Source organism: Phyllostomus hastatus, unplaced genomic scaffold (genome assembly GCF_019186645.2).
Source record: "Phyllostomus hastatus isolate PE091 unplaced genomic scaffold, TTU_PhHast_1.1 phas_scaffold_78, whole genome shotgun sequence".
In the NCBI taxonomy this organism is placed as follows: domain Eukaryota; kingdom Metazoa; phylum Chordata; class Mammalia; order Chiroptera; family Phyllostomidae; genus Phyllostomus; species Phyllostomus hastatus.
This window is the reverse complement of record NW_025334041.1, coordinates 98,948,624-98,970,813: the sequence shown is the minus strand read 5'-3', so window position 1 is coordinate 98,970,813 and position 22,190 is coordinate 98,948,624. Positions and strand designations below refer to the sequence as shown.

The following is a 22,190-nucleotide window of genomic DNA, read 5'->3' as shown; positions in this document are numbered from 1 at the left end:
ACTTTTTGGCTATTATAGTTAATACTATGAACATTTATGTACTAGCTTTGTGTGTATGTATGTTATTTCTCTTGGGTATATATCTAGAAGTGGAATATTAGGTAGTGTGTGTTTAAGTTTTTGAGGAAACTGCCAGATAATTTTCTGAATCAGTGACATTTTACATACTCACCACAATGTATGAGGGTTCCAGTTTCACCACATTCTCTCTAATGCTTGTAATTGTCTTTTTGATTATAGCCACTCCATCAAGTGTGAGATGCTATCTCATTGTGGTTTTGATTTGTATTTCCTTGGTGGCTAATAATGTTGAACATCTTTTCATGTACTATTTTTTAACTCTCTTACTTGATTAAAAATGTGGATTCTAACCCCATTAATTGATAGGTGCTGAAATATCATTGTCAGTTTTTAGTAGTTAAATGTTATTTAAAGCATGATGCTAATGAGAGTAAGGTTGTTGGGTCTAGGTCTGAATAAACTGGTTAGTTTTTATAGGGAAAATAGTGGTTTAACAGCTAAATTCATATGGCTAACCTCTTTACCCTTTGGGTATTCCTAATGACACCAAGTATCATTTCAACAAAAATGTAATTTATCATCAGTATATATATTTAAGAGCAATTATTTATTGTTTAAACGAAATGCCCAGTTCAAACATGTTGAACCACTGAAAAGATACAAATAAGAAAGGAACAGATCATTCTAAACTTCATTGCTCCAGAACTAATCAGGTTATGTGTTGGTGAACTATATTACAATATCTCTATGCAGATACAGTTAGATGCTTGAACAAATGGTTGAAAGGATAGAAATCATTTCATGAAAATGACATATTATACCAGCTATTTAAAAATAAAAAAGGTTTCAACTAATTTTACTTGCACTGACAAAAAAGAAAAAAGAAAAAATACTTAAGTGAAAGGGAAGAATGAATGGAGAGAGCCATTTCCTATTAAACTGATTCAGCGCTCACTCTCATCTTTTTACCGTGACTTCTCCATTTCTGATTCTTTTGTTCATTTCTTGGGTGGCTGAATGTCATTGTCAGGTAGCTTTTCAAGAAGGACACACGTGTGTGGTAGCAGAAACTTCTGGTTAACAGCAACATTACTTTTCCCTTTCTTTCTTAGTAAAATATTTCTGATTTTAAATGTACAGACTTCCCCTAAGAATATAGTGTATAATTCCAGCCTCCCTTGCCCCTGCATGTACTCCAAGTTCTGGCCATTGGGCTGTAAGCAGAAGTGTTGCATGAAACTTAGAGAAAATATCCTTAGAGGGAAGGTATATGTTTGCTGTCTGTGCTTGCTAGCTGGAATGCAAGTATAAAAGCTGAAGTTTGATGGGTCATCTTCAACCATGAGGTGGAAGGTCTGTGCCGCATGTAGTGTAACAACAAGATAGGAGGATTCTGTGTATCTGACAATTTTCTTAAGCTGCTTACCTCTAGACTTTCTAAGAGAGAGAAATTTCTACCTTCTTTAATGGCTTATCGGGGTCTTTAGTCATGTGCCCATTAAACTGTCACAAGTGCTACAAGCTGCCCTTAAGTTCTTTAATGTTTGAGAACCTCTGTCTGGTTGCCTTTACACTTATACAACTGAGCTGTGTAATTTTGATGTTACACTTTCCTTCTCTATCAGGGTGTACAGGTACTGCTCCATTTTTTCCCTAGCACTGGAGATCGCAGTGCAGAAGGTTGAAGGCCAGTCTGATTTCTACACCCAGCCTCCATTTTTGTCCCTGCCTAGGTCCTTGAAAAAAGGTTTTCCTATTTCCTATAATAACAATTTCAAACATATAGAAAGAGTTTAAAAATACCTAGATTTAGTGATTGTTAATATTTGCTATGTTTTCTTTCTCTTTCCTATGCACATTTCTTCCTGAATCATTTGAAGGTAAGTTGCAGACGTAACATTTTATTCCTAAATACTTCAAAATGTATTTCCTAAAAATAAAACTTTTCAAAGAATAAAAACAGTAATGCCCTAATATCTTCCAGAGTCTATTTTGTATTTCAATTTTCCTGATTGTTCCTCCCCATCTCATTGTCTTTTGTGACCTAAAAAATAAACAAACAAAAAAGCCAAACAAACAAACAAAAACCCAGGATGCAAGATCCAGTCAGGATGCACACATTGTACTTAATTGTTATATCTCTTTGTCTCTTTTAGCCAAGAATAATCCATGACTTTTTTGTTTGGTACTTATTGTTCCATTTCATTTACTTTTTTGATGTAGCCAGACGAGTCCTGTTGGACAGTGTCCCATCTTCTGGCTTTATCTGGCTGTTTGTTTGTGGCTTCAGTGAAATCATTCACCTATCCAGTACTTTCTATAAACTGAGAGTTAGGTCTTCAGGTTTGATTAGATTTGGGTTAGATATTTCATCAAAAATATTTTATGCAGTATTTCATACTGTATCACATCAGGAGGCAGAGGGAGCAAGCTGTTCTGGTACCTGTGATACTAAGTTTGATGATTTGATTGAGATGGTAACCTCCAGCTCTCTCCATGTATTTTATAGCATTGTGGGAATATCCTCTCATCTAATCATTTTAGTACACAATTGTGACTGTTGCCTGCATCAATGACATTATTGGATACTTTTCTAAATCTATCACTTTTTCTACATTTGTTGGCTAGCACTCATAGGTAAATAGCTTTCCTTTATCAACTGGGGATAAACTTCAGTTCCTCCAAGAAGAGAGATAAATGCTTAAATGTTTTTCTTTAATTACTAATTGGCAGTCTTGGTATAATAGATCTCTTTAAAGTTGGCAAATCACTTTGAAATGTTTATTCTTGAAGTTGATCTTGCCAGGATATGTCTCTATAGAGACTGTTCTATGTTATTTTTTCCTGGTATGTAGGCACCCCTTTATTGTGCAGATGCAGTTCTTTAATACAGTCCTCCATTTCATTTCTGAGTATTTTTCCCGCTCCTTTTGTTGGCTTCTCTAATTTAAGAATACCAGTGATTTGTATGTTGGGTTAGCTTTGCTCTGTCAAGCATCATCTCTCTAATTATTTTAATCTTCTTGCCTTTTTCCTCTGCATTTCTTATGATAATTCCAGTATTTCCTCCATGCTGGTAATTTGAATTTCCATTTTTTCCTATTCCTTCAAATGTATTCATTAGATCTGAAACTTTATATTTGATTATTTCTTTAGCTTGGCTTTCCTTTTACTTTTAGTATCATCTTTAAGCTCTTGATATTTTGAATTCATATTGTAACTAAGTTCTTCTCTGGTAGAGAATCTGCTTCCCTGACATAAATTTTCTTCCAGATGGGGTCTTCATCTGTCTTTTGCATATAGTGTACCTTTCTTTCAGGCTTTTGGTTTGCCTTTGCTATGCCCTTACTTCTCTTGTTGCTTGTGTTTGATGGGGCAGCTCTTTCCAAATTATACATTTTTATACATTGTGTATGAATTCTTTTCACCTTATCTGTGAATGAGTTGATCTTCTGAAAGCTGTAACTTGGTGGCCAGGCATTGCTTTGTATTCACTTTTCGGTAGCCTGTAGCCTAATATTGGAAAAGGGTGGAGTAGAGAAAAGCATGAGATCTATTGGGACTGAGAACAGCCTCTGCTAGGGGACAGGCCTTTGCTCTTTCTTGAAATCCTATTGACATACAGTTTCAGAGCCCCTTCTGTGCATCCAAAGGTGTGTCTCACTCCTGTGTGTGGTGCCTTATTCCCTTGAGTCTGTACAGCGCTCTGATGACAGTGGGTCCTGGTGAAACTTGCCATTTTTGCTGAAGACCCAAGGTTATACATAGGGCCTTCTTCTCTAAAAGTGTCCTCCCACCCAAAAGAACCTGTACATTTACCTTCTCATTTTAATTTTATAAATTGAAGTATTTTGGTAACAATATTCATGTGTTCTTTAAGTTATCTTATGTTCTTACTGTTTCTTGAGAATATTTCCCCCTCATTAGCTAAGAAATTTGAGGAGGAAAATTATATAATCATGCTTCAATTTGCTATATTTTCTCATTGTTGTTTAACAATAAATACATTTATGTCTCATGTTAGGAAGTATAGGAGCAGTGGTTTAGCCACTTACTGTTTAATCTTGGTTAAATTACTTACTTTTTTCTGGTTCTCAGTTTCCTCACAATAAAATGGAGTTATCTACTGATAGGGTTGTTGTAAGAATTAAAAGAGATAAGGAATGTAAAACCCTTCTCTCCTTTACCCATAGTATAAGAATCTCCTATTTTAACACAGTTGCCAAGGAATTCTTCCTAGAATTTCTTGCAGCTAAGTGTGGCCATGCAACTAAGTTCAAACTGATAGGCTACAAACAGAAAAGACTAGAGATAGATTTTGAGAACCTTCTTTCTGGAGTTAGCCAACATGTATCCTGTGCCTCTTCTGTAAAATGTACTTGGAATGTGCTTATGGTGGTTGGTACTCCCTCTGGGACCATTGTGCCTGAGGACAGCAGAGCAGAATGTTGCCACAGTGGCTATAACCTGAGCACTCAGGGGCTCTTAATTAGAGCCATCTTACTAGGCCTGTGCTACCTCCAGGTTTTCATAAAGAATAAAGTTTCATTAAGTTTAAGTCACTGCTACTTTGGGTGTGTCATTCACAGGTGAACTTAATCTATCATCTAACCAATTTCTTTCATAATTCTTAGTGGTTAAGAACAGGTCTGGAGGACCTGTTTGAACTTACTCAAGTTCAAATGTAGGCTTTGTCATCACTAGTGTGCATCCTTGGGCAAATTACTGAACCTTTCTTTACTTTAGTATGCTCATCTATAAAATGAGGAAATAATAGTAGCCACTTCATAGGATTATTATTGGGATAGTTTGTTATTTAAGACATGTAGAGCACCATTTACATGGCCTAGAATATAATGGTGTTTACCATATTAACATAGTGTTATTATGAGTTTTGCTTGTTTAGACTGCTTATTTCCAAAGGGTATTATCAAGTCTTATTTCACATTTTCTGCAAATAAAAGTTAATATATACTGCCATTTGGAATAATTAACATTTGTATAATACTTTACAAATGAACTCTTTGCACATGTAAATTATTATTTTTTCATTCTCACAGCTATCCTGGTGAGGACTGTTATACTTTATTAAATGAGTAGACTAAAGATTAGAGATTTAGTGATTTGCCTAAGGTAACACTATATAAGTATTTTCTTAAGAACGACGACGAGACCAGTTCACATCCTCTTCATTGCTGCAGGCAGCAACTGCTCATCCACACGCTGTGCACTTCTAATCTTCCCGAGGCTTTCCTTACCATTCAGAAAGCTATACTAACGGTTGAGGAAGTATAGAGGACTGAGTAATCGATTACACTGAGAGAAAGGAAAGGAAAGGAAAGGAAAGGAAAGGGAAAGGACGTGCTCTGAACGTCCCTTCTATCATCCTTTTTTGCAGCCTTTGCATCACTGGGATTTTGAAGTGGCCACAATTTGAAAACAGCCTACTTCAGAATACAGTGAAATTCACAGTTCACCTCGGGTAGGAGAAATGTCATCAGCTTCTGCGTCTTAGGGCCAAGGTAAGCTGTTTCTGGCTTGAACACCTTCCCGTTTCAAAAACCTACATATCTTTAAATACCCAAGTCCTCCAAGTTAGGAGGTGGCTCACGGGAAGTCCTGGTTCTTATACAGCATTTCTTAAATTTGGCAGGCCTACACCTTAACAGATCAAACCCATGTGAATAAAAAAGGGAAACTGAAGTAGGAAACATATTTGGGCTTGAGTCCACTACAGTAATCCTTAGGGACTGGTGCAAAACTCTAGCTGGGCTGTAGATACTATCTCCCTTCCCAGTCCATTACGCTTCTTCAGAGACACACACGCACGAGGGGTGGCCGCCTCTGTCACTAGAGAACGCAGGGCGCTTGCACGCCGTCGTCCAGCGTACTCCGTCCTCTGCTCTACCGGAAAACCGCAGGAACCGAGGGTAACGGCCTCTCCGCGGCCCCTCTGGACATGCGGAATCCTGGGACTTGTGGCCTCGCTGCGCAAGCTCCCGGCCTGAGCTGGCGTTCACAAGACTACACTTCCCAGGATGCATCGGGGGAAAGGGGCAACCTGAGCCCCGAGAGGGTGGGGGCGGCCCCACAGCCCCGGGGCGTCGCGGTTTCCAAGTGCGGTGATCTCACCTAGTAACCCACCGGCAGGGTTCCCGAAAGCCGCTCTGTGGCCCCGCCCCCTGAGCCTGGGTGGGGGAAGAATCTGTCTCCGCTGCGCCCAGGGACGAAAACCTTCCTCGGTGCGGGAGGCAGGGAGGGCAGGGCAGGCTGAGGATTTCTCTCGCTCCAGCGAGATCCGGGACGTGCTGGTGGCGCCGGCTCGGAGCAGAGGTTAGAGGCAGAGAGAGCGGGGATGCTCCGCGGGCGAGGCTGGATCGGGTGTGGGAGTCCCGCACACCACCAGGGCGGCAGAGCGCGCGGGCCGGGGTGTCTCTGGGGGCCGACATCCCTCGTACCCGCGGCAGCCCGTGCCCGGGATGTGTGTGCGTGCGCGTGCCTGTGCAGGGGTCTCGCGGTCCCCAGTGTTTTCACGGGCATCCCCGCCCTACGCCGGGCTAGAGGCGGGACCTTTGAGCCCGCGGGACCCCGTAGCTAGCTCAGACCTTCCTGGGGAGAGGCACACGATTTTTGCCACTTGTTAATTATTTAGTTTCTTCTTGACCCGGAGCATCAGTAGGTAATGCTTTCCTGCCTCCAACTGCACTAGTGTCTCGTTTCCTCCGATTCAGAAAAAATCTTTCATGACGCTTGCAGTTGGAGTTGGTGATTAGTGAGAAGTGCTAACTTCTTTATGGTGTTCCGGCCAAGAGAGGGTTCACGGAGTATATGAATTTTAAACACATACACGACAACTAATTGGAGCATCTAAAAAATGACCATTGCATATTCACTTTGGCTTAATGGGGAAACAGCAAATGTTCCTTCAAATCATACCAGCAACCACCACCGGCCAACAACGTTTAGGGCATATTTCATATCATTAAGGAAATGGATCTGGAGGGAGAAAAAGGGAGTAGTTGTCGATTTAAAAAAAAAACACGATTTAGTTTGGGGGTCATTTTCTTAGATTGGGGGACTTATGCAAAAAATCTGTTTCTTTTTTCCTCGCTTTTGCATCCTGGATGTAGACTGTCAGTTTCGGATCCAAGGATGGTGATGGCAAAGCTTAGCCGGGTTCACTGTCATATCAAAGCTGTCACAGAATAAATCCCGCTGCCTGCTGCGAAGCACCCGCGCACTGCAAACTTCAGTGAGTGAACTGGGTAATCAGTGTTTGGATATGCAGATCCCTGCTTTAAAAGGCGGGGTAACCCCCGCAAGAACCTCTCCCGGGGGCCGGAGCCCGCAGGTGCAGTGAGGCGTGCGCGCGCGGGTGCTGGCGCCTCGGAAGACGCCTCGCCCGGGGAGAGGGAGCCGGGGCGCCCGGCGGGGTCTGGCGGCCGCGCACCGGCGGCTCGTCTCCGGCGGCGGCAGCGGATGATGGTGGCGGCCGGCGCGCTGGGCTGTGTCTGTGCGTCGCCGCGGAAATCAGCGCCCAGCGCGGCACACTGAGCCCCTGCGGGTCCTCCGCAGCCCGAACCTTGGCGAGGACAGACCCGGCGCGTAGGGGCCGCGGACCCGCGTGCGGGGGGGCCGGGGGGCGAGTGGGGTCGGCTTATCATGGCGGATCGGACAGCTCCCAGCTGCCAGCTCCGGCTGGAGTGGGTGTACGGGTACCGGGGTCACCAGTGCCGCAACAACCTGTACTACACGGCCGGCAAGGAGGTGGTCTACTTTGTCGCTGGGGTCGGGGTGGTTTACAACACCCGCGAGCACAGCCAAAAATTCTTCTTGGGACACAACGACGACATTATCAGGTAAGGTGGTGGCCTGGGGAGGTGGGGAGAGGTTGAGTGGAGGTTGGAAGGGTGGGGAGAAGGATGACCAACCTGGCTTTCCTGGGGTCAGATGCGGGAGCCCCGTGGAATCTCTGGAACCGCATGGAATAACAGAAGGGCTCTGATTCCAGAGCTAGGGCAGAAACAGCGTTGGGGTGCAGGCGGGGAGGGCGAGCTCTCTGTATCCCTCCGGAAGTCTTTTGGATCTCTAAGGAGTTGAGTGTCCCAATGCTTTTCTGATGTTCATTCCTGCTACAAGTGGAAGGATCCTGGGTAACTATCCAGCACTTCTCCTTCCTTCCCTAACTAGGTAAATATAGGACCAATAACCTGAACTGTGGGTATCACCTTTGGGAGGCTTCTCAGTAGGTTCCTCAGCATGCAAAAGAATTAAAAAATATATATAAAAGAAAATTTTCCTACAGGTAATTTGGAATCTTCATCCCTGAAGCTTTGAAACTGGGAAATTTCTCCTGCAGTGGGTGGGGAATTTGTTCTCTAATATTTCACTCGGCAATGTTTTAATGCCAAAAAGCTTATTTATACACTAAATGGATGCTCCCACAACACTGCTGAGGTTATTAAAGGCTGGCAGCTGCTGGACCACAAAATCCCACCAGTCAGCCCACAGAATGGCCAACATCTGGTGGCGGATGGCCAGGACTGATGACAAGAACAGGATTGGATGAAGAGCCATTTTAGGGGTCTTCCCTATCAAATTGTAGAGGAACATATTTTGACTATTGGCTTTGTCCTCTCTTCCTTGGACCAGCCGCATTTTCCTCCAGCCCTCCTCAGCTCCTTGTGTGACCAAACGAGGTGTGGTCCAGATGCTGTTCACAGGGAATCCCTTCCAGCCTTCAGCAGTTAGGGATGATTTCCATGATATGGGAGCCTCAGCCCACAGGGAAAATGACTTGCTGAGGATGGGCTACAACTAACAGAGACCATATTTGTACCTTTCAAGCTTGTGTGTTCATGGAGGTAGAGCAACTTCCATCACATTTTCAAAATATTACCACTTATGCTCCAAGTTTGCCTTCACAATGAAATAAATCGTTAAGTGGTGTAATGTTAATGGTCCTAAATTCTTCCTGGGAAGAAGCATTTGAAAGACTAGCTCTGCCCCTGTGCCCCTCCCCCACTATTGTGCTTATTCTGGAGCCTTTTTTCCTCCCACCTGAGACCTAAAGTTGAAAATTTTAGTAAAAACTTAATGTTTGAAGATGCATAAGATATAGTTTAAAAAAATCTTGACTTTTAGAAGATGCAGGTTTTAAAAACTGGGAGCTCTAGTGTTCTCAAGATGTGGTGGAACTAACATGTAAAAGTTTCTTCATGTCACATATGACAAAATAGCTCTTTTCTTCTCTCTCTGTTACGGCAGTGGCTGTGACTGGGGCATTCCCTACCTGGTTCTGTCCTGGGGTTTTGCTTCTCTTATTGTCAGACTGATTATTAACGTCACAGGTGGAAATGATTAACAGTGACTTGCAAAAAGGTTAGATGTTTAAAAATTTAAGCCCATTATGTTTTTACTCTTTCTTAATGCAGTGCTTTCCATTACACCATCAAAATAAGATGTAGTCCTTTGGGGGGAAGGGAGAGAGTGGCAATTAAACAGAAAATTCCCTGGGGCTAAATAATATTTATGTGACAGTTCACTTAACTACTTTGAGGATTTGAATGCCTAGCTTAAATTTTCTATAATAGGAAAAAAAAAAAACAACCCCAAAGGCACCATTGAAACTGAAGGTGGGAAAAGGGTGGAGCTGCAGTAAATTGCTGTCGTGACTGGCAGCTGAGCTGGGGGGATGTGACAATATCTGGTTTAAAGAAACACTCAGATTTGAAGAAAAGATGAATGAAGGTATTTGCATAACTAGGTTCGCAGGGAGCCTCACTTGATGAAGAGGAAAAAAGTCAATTTAGCTTCTGGTCTGTTTCTTAAGGTTGTTATATCTTTACACCGAAGAGTGACATAGTACTAAGCTTGCCTTCAAAGAAAGGACTTTATTGCTGTATTTTCCGTATTTGGTTGGTCTGAGTATGTTACAGGTGAACAGAATTCTTTTATATCCACGTCTTTGCACATAGGAATAAAATTAACTCCAGCAGATTAAAAAACATAAAACACAGAATCATTATGTAATTAAGAGCTGTGAAATTAGAATGTTTATGCTTCTCTTTTGCTTTATCTTGTATATGTAACTATTCTTTTCTGGTGAAGGCAGTGCACAGACCACATGTCCTTAGTGTGGGGGAACTCTTAAGTGCCATTTTTCTCATCGTTTTAATCTCAGGAACATAATCGATGTTTGAAACTAAAATAATAAAATGTTGGGAATATTTATGTATTATCTGTGTATATGGGTAGGAAAATTGTACTGTTTGGGGATTTCAACTCGCTTCTGTGTATCTGTAAGACAACTGAATTTCCACCTAAAATATTGAAGTTTGTCATTGAAAGAGAAGGACTGCAGCCAAGGTTTTAGTGCAAAAATGTTTTCTGGAAGGGAGGGTAATCACTATGTGAATATTAAAACCTCTAATTGGTGATCCCATCAAATGAGATAATGTAATTGTGCAGTTAGCTTTTGTGTTAGTTTGAAAGACATATTCATGATGTATGCATTTCCTATTGCTTTATTTACTGTGCCACTTTCCCTAGAATAGTAACTAGAAAGCAGCCCAATACCTATTGATACCTCGCTCCATTTTATGAAACCGTGTGGTCCCGGAGAACCTTAACAACAATGTAGGATATGGCAGTGCTCATTGGAGCTCAGCGTCTGTGTCCTCCTGATTTGATGGACTGTGTATTGATGTCAGATTTTCAAAAAGTTGTTGATATGTGAAACATAATGTGACTTATTGGATGTGGAGGCTTCCTTTTATTCTCTTGAATGATTACTCTTCCATACAGATAACGGATTAGAGGCTGATGCCGTATTTTAGCCCTGATAACATTGTTTGCTACTGGATGAATAACAGGACTCAAATCAGGGCTTGAAGGCAAGGACAGTTGTAGAGACTAGAATAGTTGCTAACTTGGTTTTTCTTTCAGGTAGCAGATCATGACAGAGAAATGGAGTAAATGAAAGACAAGGTCGTGAACACATCTGCTCTCTGTCACCTCCCTTCCACTTTCACAGTGACTCAGTTGAGCCATTTATCCACTTACTGCGGATCTCTACATTGCTTTTGACCAGTCCCCTGGTTCCATTTTCTTTTCTCTTATTTTTCAGCTTTCTATAACAAGGGAGGTTTTTGTGCAGTACTGTTTCAGGTGAAAGGGCACACTGACCTTGGCCTCACACACACTCACTGTGAATCCCACTCTGCCGTTTACTGAAGGCATCCGGGAAAGTGGCTTGACCACTCAGGGCCTTGTTTATTTGTGAAATGGGGATAACAATACCTAAAGTGCAGAATTGTAACTATTAGAAAGAATGTATACAAATGGTTTAGAGTGGAGCCAGGTCCTTAGATGATGCTCACTAAATGCTCTTAGTATTTGCAGTAGTAGTATTTAATTAAAAACAGACACAGACACCAAAGCAAAGGAATGATTCCTTATTGCCCACAGGCTGAAGTTCAGACTCCTTAGCTTTCTGTTCTTTCTGGTCCTAACTGACCTTTCTAGCTTTGTTTTTATTTTCTTTCTTTTTTAAAAAATCATAAACTGTTTGCATCTCATTTGCTATATAATAATATCACTCTGTTCTTTGCTACCTCATGCTGGAATGCCTTTATCTCCCCCTTCATCCTTCTCCCCCTGTACCCCTTCCCCAGCAGTGGCATCGTGGTGGGAGCATGGGCTTTGGTGTCAGAGAGACCCGATTTTGAACCTAGAACTGCCACCAGTTGGGTGACTTGAGGAACTTACCTCTGTGAGTCTCAGCTCTCATCAGTAAAACATCTTCTCATCTATAAAATGAGAGTGTAAAGGTATCTGCCTTGTACAATAGCTTGTGGAGGTTACATGCAAGGTGCCCACAGTGTTTGGCAAGTAGTAAGTGCCCACCACAGGGGCCTGTTTGTATCCACATCCTGCACGGCCCCATCTGCTTCTGCCTCACCTCTCACCTTAGCTGAAAGGGTGCCTTGCCCTCCTAAAGCTTTGCATCTGTCAAGACCAGTGCTGTTCACTTGGGCCCAGAGTGTTCAGCAAACAGGTTCACGTGAAGACCTGGAGATGTGATTTCATATTCTTTAGTCCCTTGATGAGTTTGAAATTGAGTAACATGGGGATAACAATAAAGAATCAAACCCATGTTGAGTGGCTGCTCTGTATCTGACACTGTGTGTGTGTGTGTGTGTGTGTGTGTGTGTGTGTATTAGTGTGTCCAGAAGGTATCCAGCCATGTAATATGAAAAATAGATGAAAAACAGAGACATTTATTGATGAAGATACAAGATACAAGAAACATTGTACATAGGACAGTGACACCACCATCCCCTTCAAAGTAGGCATCTTGGGACCTCACACAGTTCTCCCAATCGCCATCAGCTGCCCTGTTGTATTTTTCTGAATCTCATCAATTGTCTGAAAGCTCTTCCCTTTCAAAGGTGTTTTAGTTTTCGGAAAAATCAGAAGTTTCAGAGCACCAAGTCTGGGCTGTAGGGGGGCTGAGTCACCTGGGTGATTTGATGTTTCACCAAAAACTCTGCAAGAGACATGATGCACACGTGGGTGTGTTGTCATAAGGAAGCTGACAATCACCAGTTTCCCGTAGCTGCAGCCTCCTGAATCATCTGTATAGTTTCTGCAGAGGAATATTCAGGTTTAATGGAAAATTTGATGCAGATTTGTTGCTTTACTTGTTCAGTTATTTTGAATGTGATGGCCACACAGTATACATGCTCACTCAACGGTGTCTACCACCCCCACTGACTAGTATAGTGAAGTCATCATTGTTCACATATATGCATTACAGTTCACTCACTTTGGCTGCCAGGTTACATCAATGTTGCATAAACCATTCTCATTATGTTAACAATGGCTGGACTTTTTCTGGACAGACCTTGTGTATAGTCACCTTATTGAATTACCCTCTTCTCCAATTCTGAGAGACAGGCTTCTCATTTTACAGGTATGGCTCTGAGAGGGAAAGATTTAAGCAAAGTCACTCAGTGGTACCATCTACTGTTCATTCAGTATTGCTGTTTATTGGCAAGCTTATGAAGTGAAAGGTTTTGATGGAAGTTTATGGTCTGTTCATAAATTATCTTATTATTGTCATTTTTATTAATAAGCTATAGTTTATTTGCCTGCTGATTTATTCTCTAAATTGGGTATATATTATTTTTTTCTCATTTGCTTATTGATCAAAAACTCATTTCACATCTAGAATGTACCAGGTACAGGGGGTATGGCAGTGAACATGACCAGGTTCTTGCCCCCATTCTGGTGGGAGAGGACAACAATAAATGAAGGAGGAGAAAAGAAAAGGTGAATAGAATTGTGATGAGCACTAAGAAGCGAATGATTCTAGAGAGGAACTGGATTGGGTAGGGGTATGGGAGTTACCTTCGATAAGGTTTCCAGAGCAGCTCTCTAAGGAGATGGCATTTCAGTTGAGACTTGAAGGATGAGAAGGGGTCGATCAGAGAAGTTGCTGTGGCAGAGGAGAGGTTACATGCAAAGGCACCAGGGCGAGAAAGAAATTGGTGTGCCCCAAATTCTGTACAGATGCCCAGAGAAATACCAAGGTCATTATAATTGTCATCTAGGTAATTAATGGCTCATGGGTTGTCACACCTTATGTCCTATATTTCCCAGGACAGTCACAAATATTTAATTCAATCATTGTCATTGGTACCCTTGATCTTGTCATGTTATGGGCCTCTATTTTAATTCAGAGTGTATGACCATGTTTTTATTTAAAAAATATGGTTACCATATAATGGGTTGTTTCAAAGCTTGAAAAATGTCTCACTGGTGTGTACTCACTGATAAAGAATGGTGTTGGCCCCACCACCAGTGGTCAGCTCGAATGTAGATTGTTTTGTGGTGAAGTGAAAAACTGTTCCGTGGCAGCACCTTTAAACAGGGCTAAGACATGTTCTGCCTACAGGAGGTGGACCTGAACAACTTTGCAATGTAAGTGACATTTTTACCACCAAAAAAGGAAAAGGAAGCAGCTGGGAAGGCCTCCTTGCTGGCTCTGCTCCTGGGACTGACCCTTCCCCTAGTCCACATAGAAAGCTGTCCTTTAGCCAGCGGGCTGCATGTCTTCAGAAGTCAGGCTCCTCTTGTAGGTTTAACTTGAGTTTGTCATATGTGGATTGGTCTTAAATGTAATCCCAGTGTTTGAGAGCAGGGAGTTCTTTTCAAAGATCATTGTGCATAGGAGTCACCTGAGCACTGAGTCAGTAAGTCAGGCGTGAGGCCTGACATTCTGCATTTCAAACCAGCTCCCAAGGGAGGCTGATGCTGCTGGTCCACAGGCCACTCTACCCAGCAAGATTTCAGGGACCTCACTCGTATGTTTTAGAGCTCAACAGACGGTGTTTTTTCAACCCAGAAGATATTGCCCGATAGTGCAATAGAATTTTAATGATATACATGACCCATATATTTATTAAATCCTTAAATGAACAGAATCAGGTTTTTTTATTAAGTTGGCACTTAGCCCAGAAAGTGTTCTTTCTTCTGCAGAAAGAACAAAGCAGGGCCTGGTTGGAACAAGCTAAGGAGATGGTGAGCCTGTCCATGTGGTCAGTGGAAGAGCTTGTACACAGACTTTGTGTACACATAGACTTTTGCGTATATACCTAGGAGTCGAATTGCTGAATGATGTGGTAACTCTTATGTTTAAAATTTTGAAGTACTGCCAAATTGTTTTCCAAAGCAGCCAAGCAATTTTACAGCTCCACTAACATTGTATGAGAGTTTCAATTCCTCTACATCCTTACCAACACTTGTTATTGTTTGTCTCTTTGATTATAACCATCCTACTGGGTGTGAAATGTCATCTCATGTTGTTTTAATTTAAATTTCCCTAAGGAATAATAATATTGATTACTTTTTGTAAATGTATTTGTGTATCTTGTTTGGAGAAAATATCCATTCAAATTCTTTTCTCATTTTCTAATCAGTTTGTCTTTTTATTGTTGAGTTCTAAGAGTTCTTTATGTATTGTAAATATAAGTGCCTTACCTGCTATATTATTTGCAAATATTTTCTCCCATTCAGTGAGCTGTTGTTGCACTTTCTTTTTTTTTTAAAAATTTTATTTATTTATTTTTTTTAGAGAGGGGAAGGGAGGGAGAAAGAGAGAGAGAAAAATATCAATGTGTGGTTGCCTCTCATGTGGCCCCCACTGGGGACCCGGCCTGCAACCCAGGCATGTGCCCTGATTGGGAATCGAACCTGCGATGCTTTGGTTTGCAGCCCGCACTCAATCCACTGATCTATGCCAGCCAGGGCTTGCACTTTCTTGATGGTGTCCTTTGAAGCACAAAAGTTCTAAAATTTTGATGGTGTCCAATTTATTTATTTATCTTCTATAGCTTATCCTTTTGAGGGTCATGAAGATTTATTCCTATGTTTTCTTCTAAAAGTTTTATAGTTTTAGCTCTGATTTTAAGCAGATGATCCATTTTGAGTTCATTTTTATATGTGGTGTGAGGTAGGGGGTCCAACTTCATTCTTTTGTATGTTGATATGCAGTTGTCCCAACACCATTTGTTTAAAAGATTATTCTTTTCCCACTGAATTGTCTCATGTGTATAGCCTTTGAATCCCCCTAGCAGGGTCCCATTCTGAATAGTTGGGGACCCAGATATGGAAACAATCATTAAAAAGATTAACCTAAAAGCAATAAATATTGGAGGCTTTGGTTTCTAACTCATATTTGTGAAGATTCTGTGAGACTCTATGAAGGATATATAGATTTTTATGTACTTAAAGAATGTAACTATTTTTACTTTGAGGAGTCACAGCAGTATTTAGTAACTGCTGGTTTAGGGACCAGCAACAATCTATATATCTTTGTTCTCGCCCAAAGATTCCTGCTTTTTGAAAATGAATTTACAGCCTTCAGCCTTGCTGCTGGAGACAGATGAGGGGGTGGAAGTGGCACGGAAAGCAGAGGGTGCAGTCAAAGAGGGTGTCCCTTTCCCTCTACTCCTTTATCAGTTCATTCCTTCCATTCCGCAGTGGGAGGCAGGCACCCGGATGGCCTGAACCCAGGAGCTGTAGGATCCCAGGGTTGCCTACTAGTCCTCTGCCGCCCCCTTTCCCATTGGCATGAAGAAGGGGAATGGCAGGCCAGCTCTGTCTCCTGGATGAAAGAAGCTTTCTCTGGACTGGTCAGAGATATTAGGCTAAAACAGAAATAGGCTAGTCAGAGAATTATCCTAAGGCTATTGAGAATCATTTTAAGGCACAAAGGTGATGAGAATCTTTTGGAACTCAGTTTTAGAGAGGAGTATGGCTGGCCTTTCAGGCATTGCAAGGTAAATAGGCAACTAGCTGGTCTTTCCCTTTTCTTTTTCTTGCAAGTGTTCCTGTGTATCACAGGGATTCACACCTCTGCTTCCCTGTGGATAATATATGCTTTGATTTTCTCTGACTGCAGACTAGCTTCTTACCTCAATGATCCATTTTGCACATAGCCACACACACACACACACACACACACACACACACACACAATCTCACAACCTGTCTTGGCCCTCAGCACACATGGCTGTCCAGCTTGGTCCTACAAAACCAACCAAATCAATCTTTAGAGCCTCAACTTAAAATGGATCATTAAGAAGCCACAAAGATTTCTTGAGTATCTGTTGTGTGTCATGCACTGCGCTAGGCACTGAGGACCCAACAGTGAACAATGTGTATCTCCTCTCAAGGAACTTAATGATCATAAAGGCAATATTCATAACTGAGCATCTGGGTGTGTTGTTTTCAGTTCTGGTATTGTTAGCCCAAGGTATATGAGAGCCTCAGGACATTCACTTAACCCATTCATGGGAGGGGGTGGTGGTCAGAGAGGGCTTTCTGGAGAAAGGTGCATCATTACATTTAGGCTCTGGGCTGGTCACTCTGGCTGCATTGTGGGTAATGGATTGTTGGAGAGAAAGTCCAGGTGTGAGACCAGTACGGCAGTATGCAAGGGAAGTGATGAAAATATTCTGGAGATTCTAGATTGCTGATGATTGATAGGATATGGGTGGGGGCGGAGAGAAGGAAGGTATAAAGTAATGGTCAAATTTCTGGCACAGCCAGCTGGTTGGATGGTGGTTATCATTCACTAAAATAGAATGGGGAACAGGTTCAAGGTCAGGAGGTGATGATTTCACTTTGAACATATTTAGATAGGAATGTCTGTGGGGCATGCAAGAGGTGATTATATATTATATGGGTGTTTCTGCTCAGGAGAGAGCGAGGGAGTTGCACTTAAAGGTGCAGGAGTGACTGAGAGGACCCAGACAGCGTGTGGAGGAAAGAGGAGAGGCCGGGGCTAGCATTTTGAGGAAGATGAACATTTAGGAGATCAGCAGAGAAAGAGGGACTTGCGAAAGAAGGGAGAGTCATGGGGGTGGGAGAAAACCCAGAAAAGTAGAATGCCCCAGAGGCCAAGAGCACAGAGGGCATCAAGGAGACTTCGACAGTATCAGTAGGTTGAATAATAGGGAAGTCTGGAAAAGGGCCTGTGGGTTTAACAATGAGAAGGTAGGTCATTGATGAATTGCTTTTGCTACATAAACACTGGGATGGATTATTTTTCTCTGGGTTATACTTTTATATGGATTTTAAACTTTCTGTGATTGGAGTTAGAATTCCAAGGGTCATTTCCTTTTCGCTTTACTTTTCTCCCTACAACCCCTTTCTATATTTTGCTCATGCTCCAGTGAGTTTTGTGCTGCAGGGAGAGTAAGCGGCCATCTCAGCTTAATGACTTTTATCTCCAGGAGACTGTAGCTCTCTTTTTTTGGACAATAGGAGACACTGTTACAGAGGTTGCTTCTCGATGAAAAGCCTTCCAGGCCTATTATTCGTCATGCACAGTGCGCGCAAACTCAGTCACTTAGGCCAGGCTGTGTTTATCAGTGTGAGAGCCTGGCCCGCCGACAGTGAATTCACCAGTCATGCTTCTTGCCTTGGGTAACAGTCAGCTGTTAGTCTATATGATAAAATATAAGGAAGAGATGTAAATTCTTGAATGTTTTAGAATTATTTTCTCCCCAGAATGTCACTTGGATTTGTATATAATCTATAAGAGAAATGTGAGAAGATGTACAATTGGGTAAACGCGTGTTCAGTGCTCACTGTGTAAACGAGGGTTCAGGCCGCAGCGATGACTTTATCTGAGCGGGAGACACAGTGCCTTTCACCCCTGCCTCGTGCTCGTCCAGTAGCCAGTCAGCCCCAAACACGCACAGTCGATTGCGCCCTCTCCGTCTTGCGGCTTCCAACCTTGTTTACACCCTCGTTAACTTTTGTCCGGATTATTAGAGTGTCCTCCTAACTGGTCTTCCTGCCCCCACTCTCACGCCCCTGGTCAGTTCTCTCTTTGAAAACCTGGCTGAACAAATGGAGATTTATGAGCCCCCTTCTAAAGATTCTGGTTCAGTAGGTCTGGCCCAAAATCCCCCCAAATCTGTATTTTAAGGAAATTTCCCATAGAAATATAGATATTTCTATAACACACATACACACACATTCTTGATTTTTTTTCTCTGTCCACTGGGAAAAATGACAAACAATGACTCACCAAGTGCCCAGCACTTGAGAGTGGTTTCTAAGTACCATCCTCCACACAAAAGAATCAGAACTTACAAAAACAAACGAACAGAAAAACACCTATTCTAGACTTGGGGCTGGGAAAACACAGAATGAGTCTAGAATAGCTTCTTGTGCTAGGAACTATAGCAGTGCTAAAAGAATAAGAGGGGATATTAAAATGACACAAGAGCTAGTTTGAGGGGACTTCCACCGACCACATCTGTGATCATTTCAGCTTCAGTTATCATCCATTGAATGAAACAAAAATCCGTGTGTCTATATTGTTATAAGTAACTAATGGGAAGAAGAGAAATCTCTTCCTTGAGTAGAAGGTCAACAAATAACTATACCTGGAATGATAGAGTTAGAAAATCAGTGGATACTATACGTAGTGATGAAAGTTTGTTGAGTAACATGAAATTTACACAGGACTTTGCCACAAAATACTTATTTTTTAAAAAGATTTTATTTATTTTCAGAGAGAGGAGAAGGGAAGGAGAAAGAGAGGGAGAGAAACATCAATTAGTGAAGAGAAACATCAATCAGTTGCCTCTCGTATGCCCCCAACTGGGGACCTGGCACAACCCAGGGATGTGACATCTGGGAATTGAACCCATGACCTTTTACTTTGTGGAACGATGTCCAACCCACTGAGCCACACCGGTCAGGGCCACAAAATACTTATTAATTGCAAAGGACAAACAGTAACTATAGCTGACAAACCTGGCAGATACCACCTTAATGAAATGATCAAAGTTAACATTCACAATAATGGGACTAATCAAGTCATTTTAAAAACAGTCCCCAAGTGGTTCCAGGTTCTGGAATCCCTGTACTATGCTAGCGCTGGAATTAGCCTTCAAAAGTACAGGTCTGATCTGTCCCTGCCCTTCTTAAGAACTTCTGCGGGCTCTATTGCTTCTGGAATGGGCTTCAGACACTGGGCATAGCCCCACCCTGCCTTTTTGCCATCATCTCCTTCCATGACTGGGTTCCTCCGCCCTCCCCCACTTTCGCTGCCATCACACCGTACTCCCTGCAGTGACTCCAATGGTTTGCTCAGTTACTGAATGGCCCTGCTGCTTACACCACCCTGTCCAGTCTGTCTCGGGGGAGGGTCAGTTCACATTCTCCAAGAGACAACTCCAGCGCTCTGTGTCTGTGAAAAAAGCAGCTCTCCCTGATTTCTTGGGGCAGAGTCAATGTCTCTTTCCTCAGTAAACCCTACAGCGTTTCTCCACACTTCTCTCACATGATGCTATAACTTCTCACATGATGCTATAACTTTCCATTTGTGTGGCTCCCCAGCTTGCCCACCCAGCCCACTGTCCCCTCTGTGCCCTCGAGGCACTTTATCTGGTAGAAAGAGCTAGGGCTTCAGAGCCAGTTGGACTTAGGTTAGAATCTGATCCTACCACTTATTAGTTGGTACCCAGCCAGTCTCAGCTTGTTCCTTTAGATCTATGGTGGGTTATTGTGAAAATTCAATAAAAAAAAGGATGTAAGGAGCTTTGCAGAGTGAGTTTAAGAGAAACAGAGAAAAAGAAACCTCACTGGACCCTAAGTTTTTAAAAATATATACAGTACATGCAAATATTTTACATATAAACATCTTCCCTTATAATTCTGTAAAAATTCATAGGTATTGTCACATAGCTAGTAATTGACAGACCCAGCTTTGAACCCAGCTCTATCTGACTCCAAAGCTATTCTCTTTTTGTTACATGGAGATTAAACCAGGAAGGAGAGACAGACAGAACCGTAATTACCATAAATAAGAAGCCTTTTAAATAGCGTCAGGCTAGGGTCACAGTCTCAACCCATTCATGGGAAGGGGGTGGTGGTCGGAGAAGGTGGCTGGGTGGAGACCCAGATTAGATAGTGTCTTGCATGGGAGGCCCCCAGTGTGTCTGAAGGTGGCTCACCTCACAGGTATTGATTGAGTGCCCACCAGGAGACACTCCTGGTGATTGGCATCTGTGACAGGTCAAGGAGAGCAGGTGAAGTCAAGAGAGCGTAAGATGGAGCCCTGGACAGCACCCTTCCCTTGCAGTCAGAGAGCAAAAGGAGCAGAGAGACAGGAAGAAGTAAGACAGTGCAGGGACTCGGAAGGCAAGGGAGGAGTCCACGCTTGTCTGTGCGCTTTGGAGGGGCTGGTGGTGAGGGGTCTGCTGTGGAGCCCGGCAAAGAGGTGAACCAGGACTGGGAGTCAAAAGAGGTCAAGGGAAGAACATTTCCATCTGAGTAGTGCAGGGGCAAAACCCAGCTCCTTAGAGCAATGAGTAAGAACGAAAATGTGGAGGCAACAAAGTGTTGGCCAAAACACTTCTTGATCTCTGCAAGAGTCGTCTTGCTCACAGGCGCCTATGCTGGGAGGGTAGGCACCCCCAGGACGCCGTCCGCTCCGGTAGGGAACACTGAGTGGGGGTGCAAGTTGAGAGCAGCTGTGCCTCTTACTCCCCAAACGACCCTGGACCAAGAGATGGATCCACTTTAATGGAGCAACAAATCAGAGGTTCGAAAATCTATTTTATTGTTTTCCTAAGGACAGGCTTGTGATTTCATCTGGTTTTAAAGTGATTTAGTCTATCTTTTCAAGACTTACACAGCATTCTGGTTTAAATGCCTTAGGGAGGGAAAACAACGGAAAAGGAAAAAGAAAGGAAGATAGGTTTGTTGTTATTAATCCATGTAGATAGTTACTGCAAAGACTAAATTATAGGCTCAAATTTCACATAATTCAGAGCTTAGTTTTTTTTTCTGAGCTACAGCAGATTTTCTCTTTAGTGATAATTTTTATGATTTTATAGATAGAAAATGATTATCTGTTTATAGATATATTTAATTCCATATGTGTTCTAGTTTCATCTGAATCTCTGTTGAGCCTCAGAAGCCAATCCAGCAGCTAGCTTTTCCTGTCTGGGTACCACAAAAAAAGTGGAAATCAGATTTCCAGCAATCAGTCAACGAAATCATTGAGCGGCAGCATGCCATAAGTGGTCATGCAGAGGTGCCATGCCAAGAGGCGGTCACTAGCGGACACCCTGGAAGTGGTTCCAGGTTGTGTGTGGGTCACCGGATGTCTGAGTCACTTTCTCCTGCACTGTGCACACTTCAGAGAGACTGCGTTTCCTACAGCCTGTGCTCATTTGAAGTGAACACAGACCTTCGACCTTTTCCCTGAAACATTCCTAGGCATTTTAACTATAGGATTTTGAAAAAGAGATTTCATTAAATCTCAAGGAGATAGGCAACATTTTTAGTAAACATAGATAAACTATATCTAATAATAATTTTAGAACTTTGCCAAATGTCTCCACTATGTTAGTGGAGAAAATACTTCACTCGTTTTTCACAAGCAGGACCACACTATGCAGTGGCTTCGGAGTCTGAGGTCTTCCCAGGACCCCAGCAGGCCCCTTCACCTTTCTTAAGCACAACAGAAGCCGGTGACGCAGAGGGCACCCTTCTTTTCGTATTCAATTTGCTTTCTGGTAGTAAGGTCAAAGGTCTGCTAGACCGATGTTTGGGGAGCAGCAAATTAAAATAGG

General features: G+C 42.5%; 1 protein-coding gene across 1 annotated transcript in view; it reads left to right on the top strand.

Moving 5' to 3' along the window:
• The first annotated feature begins 6,764 nt into the window (after positions 1-6,764).
• The window catches only part of LOC123811340 (echinoderm microtubule-associated protein-like 6), a 126,890-nt gene continuing 111,464 nt past the window's right edge, over positions 6,765-22,190 (top strand). The window contains exons 1-2 of the mRNA XM_045827296.1: positions 6,765-6,793; positions 7,217-7,273. Of these exons, the coding sequence (XP_045683252.1) occupies positions 6,765-6,793; positions 7,217-7,273 (86 nt within the window). The remainder of the gene's footprint in view (positions 6,794-7,216; positions 7,274-22,190) is intronic.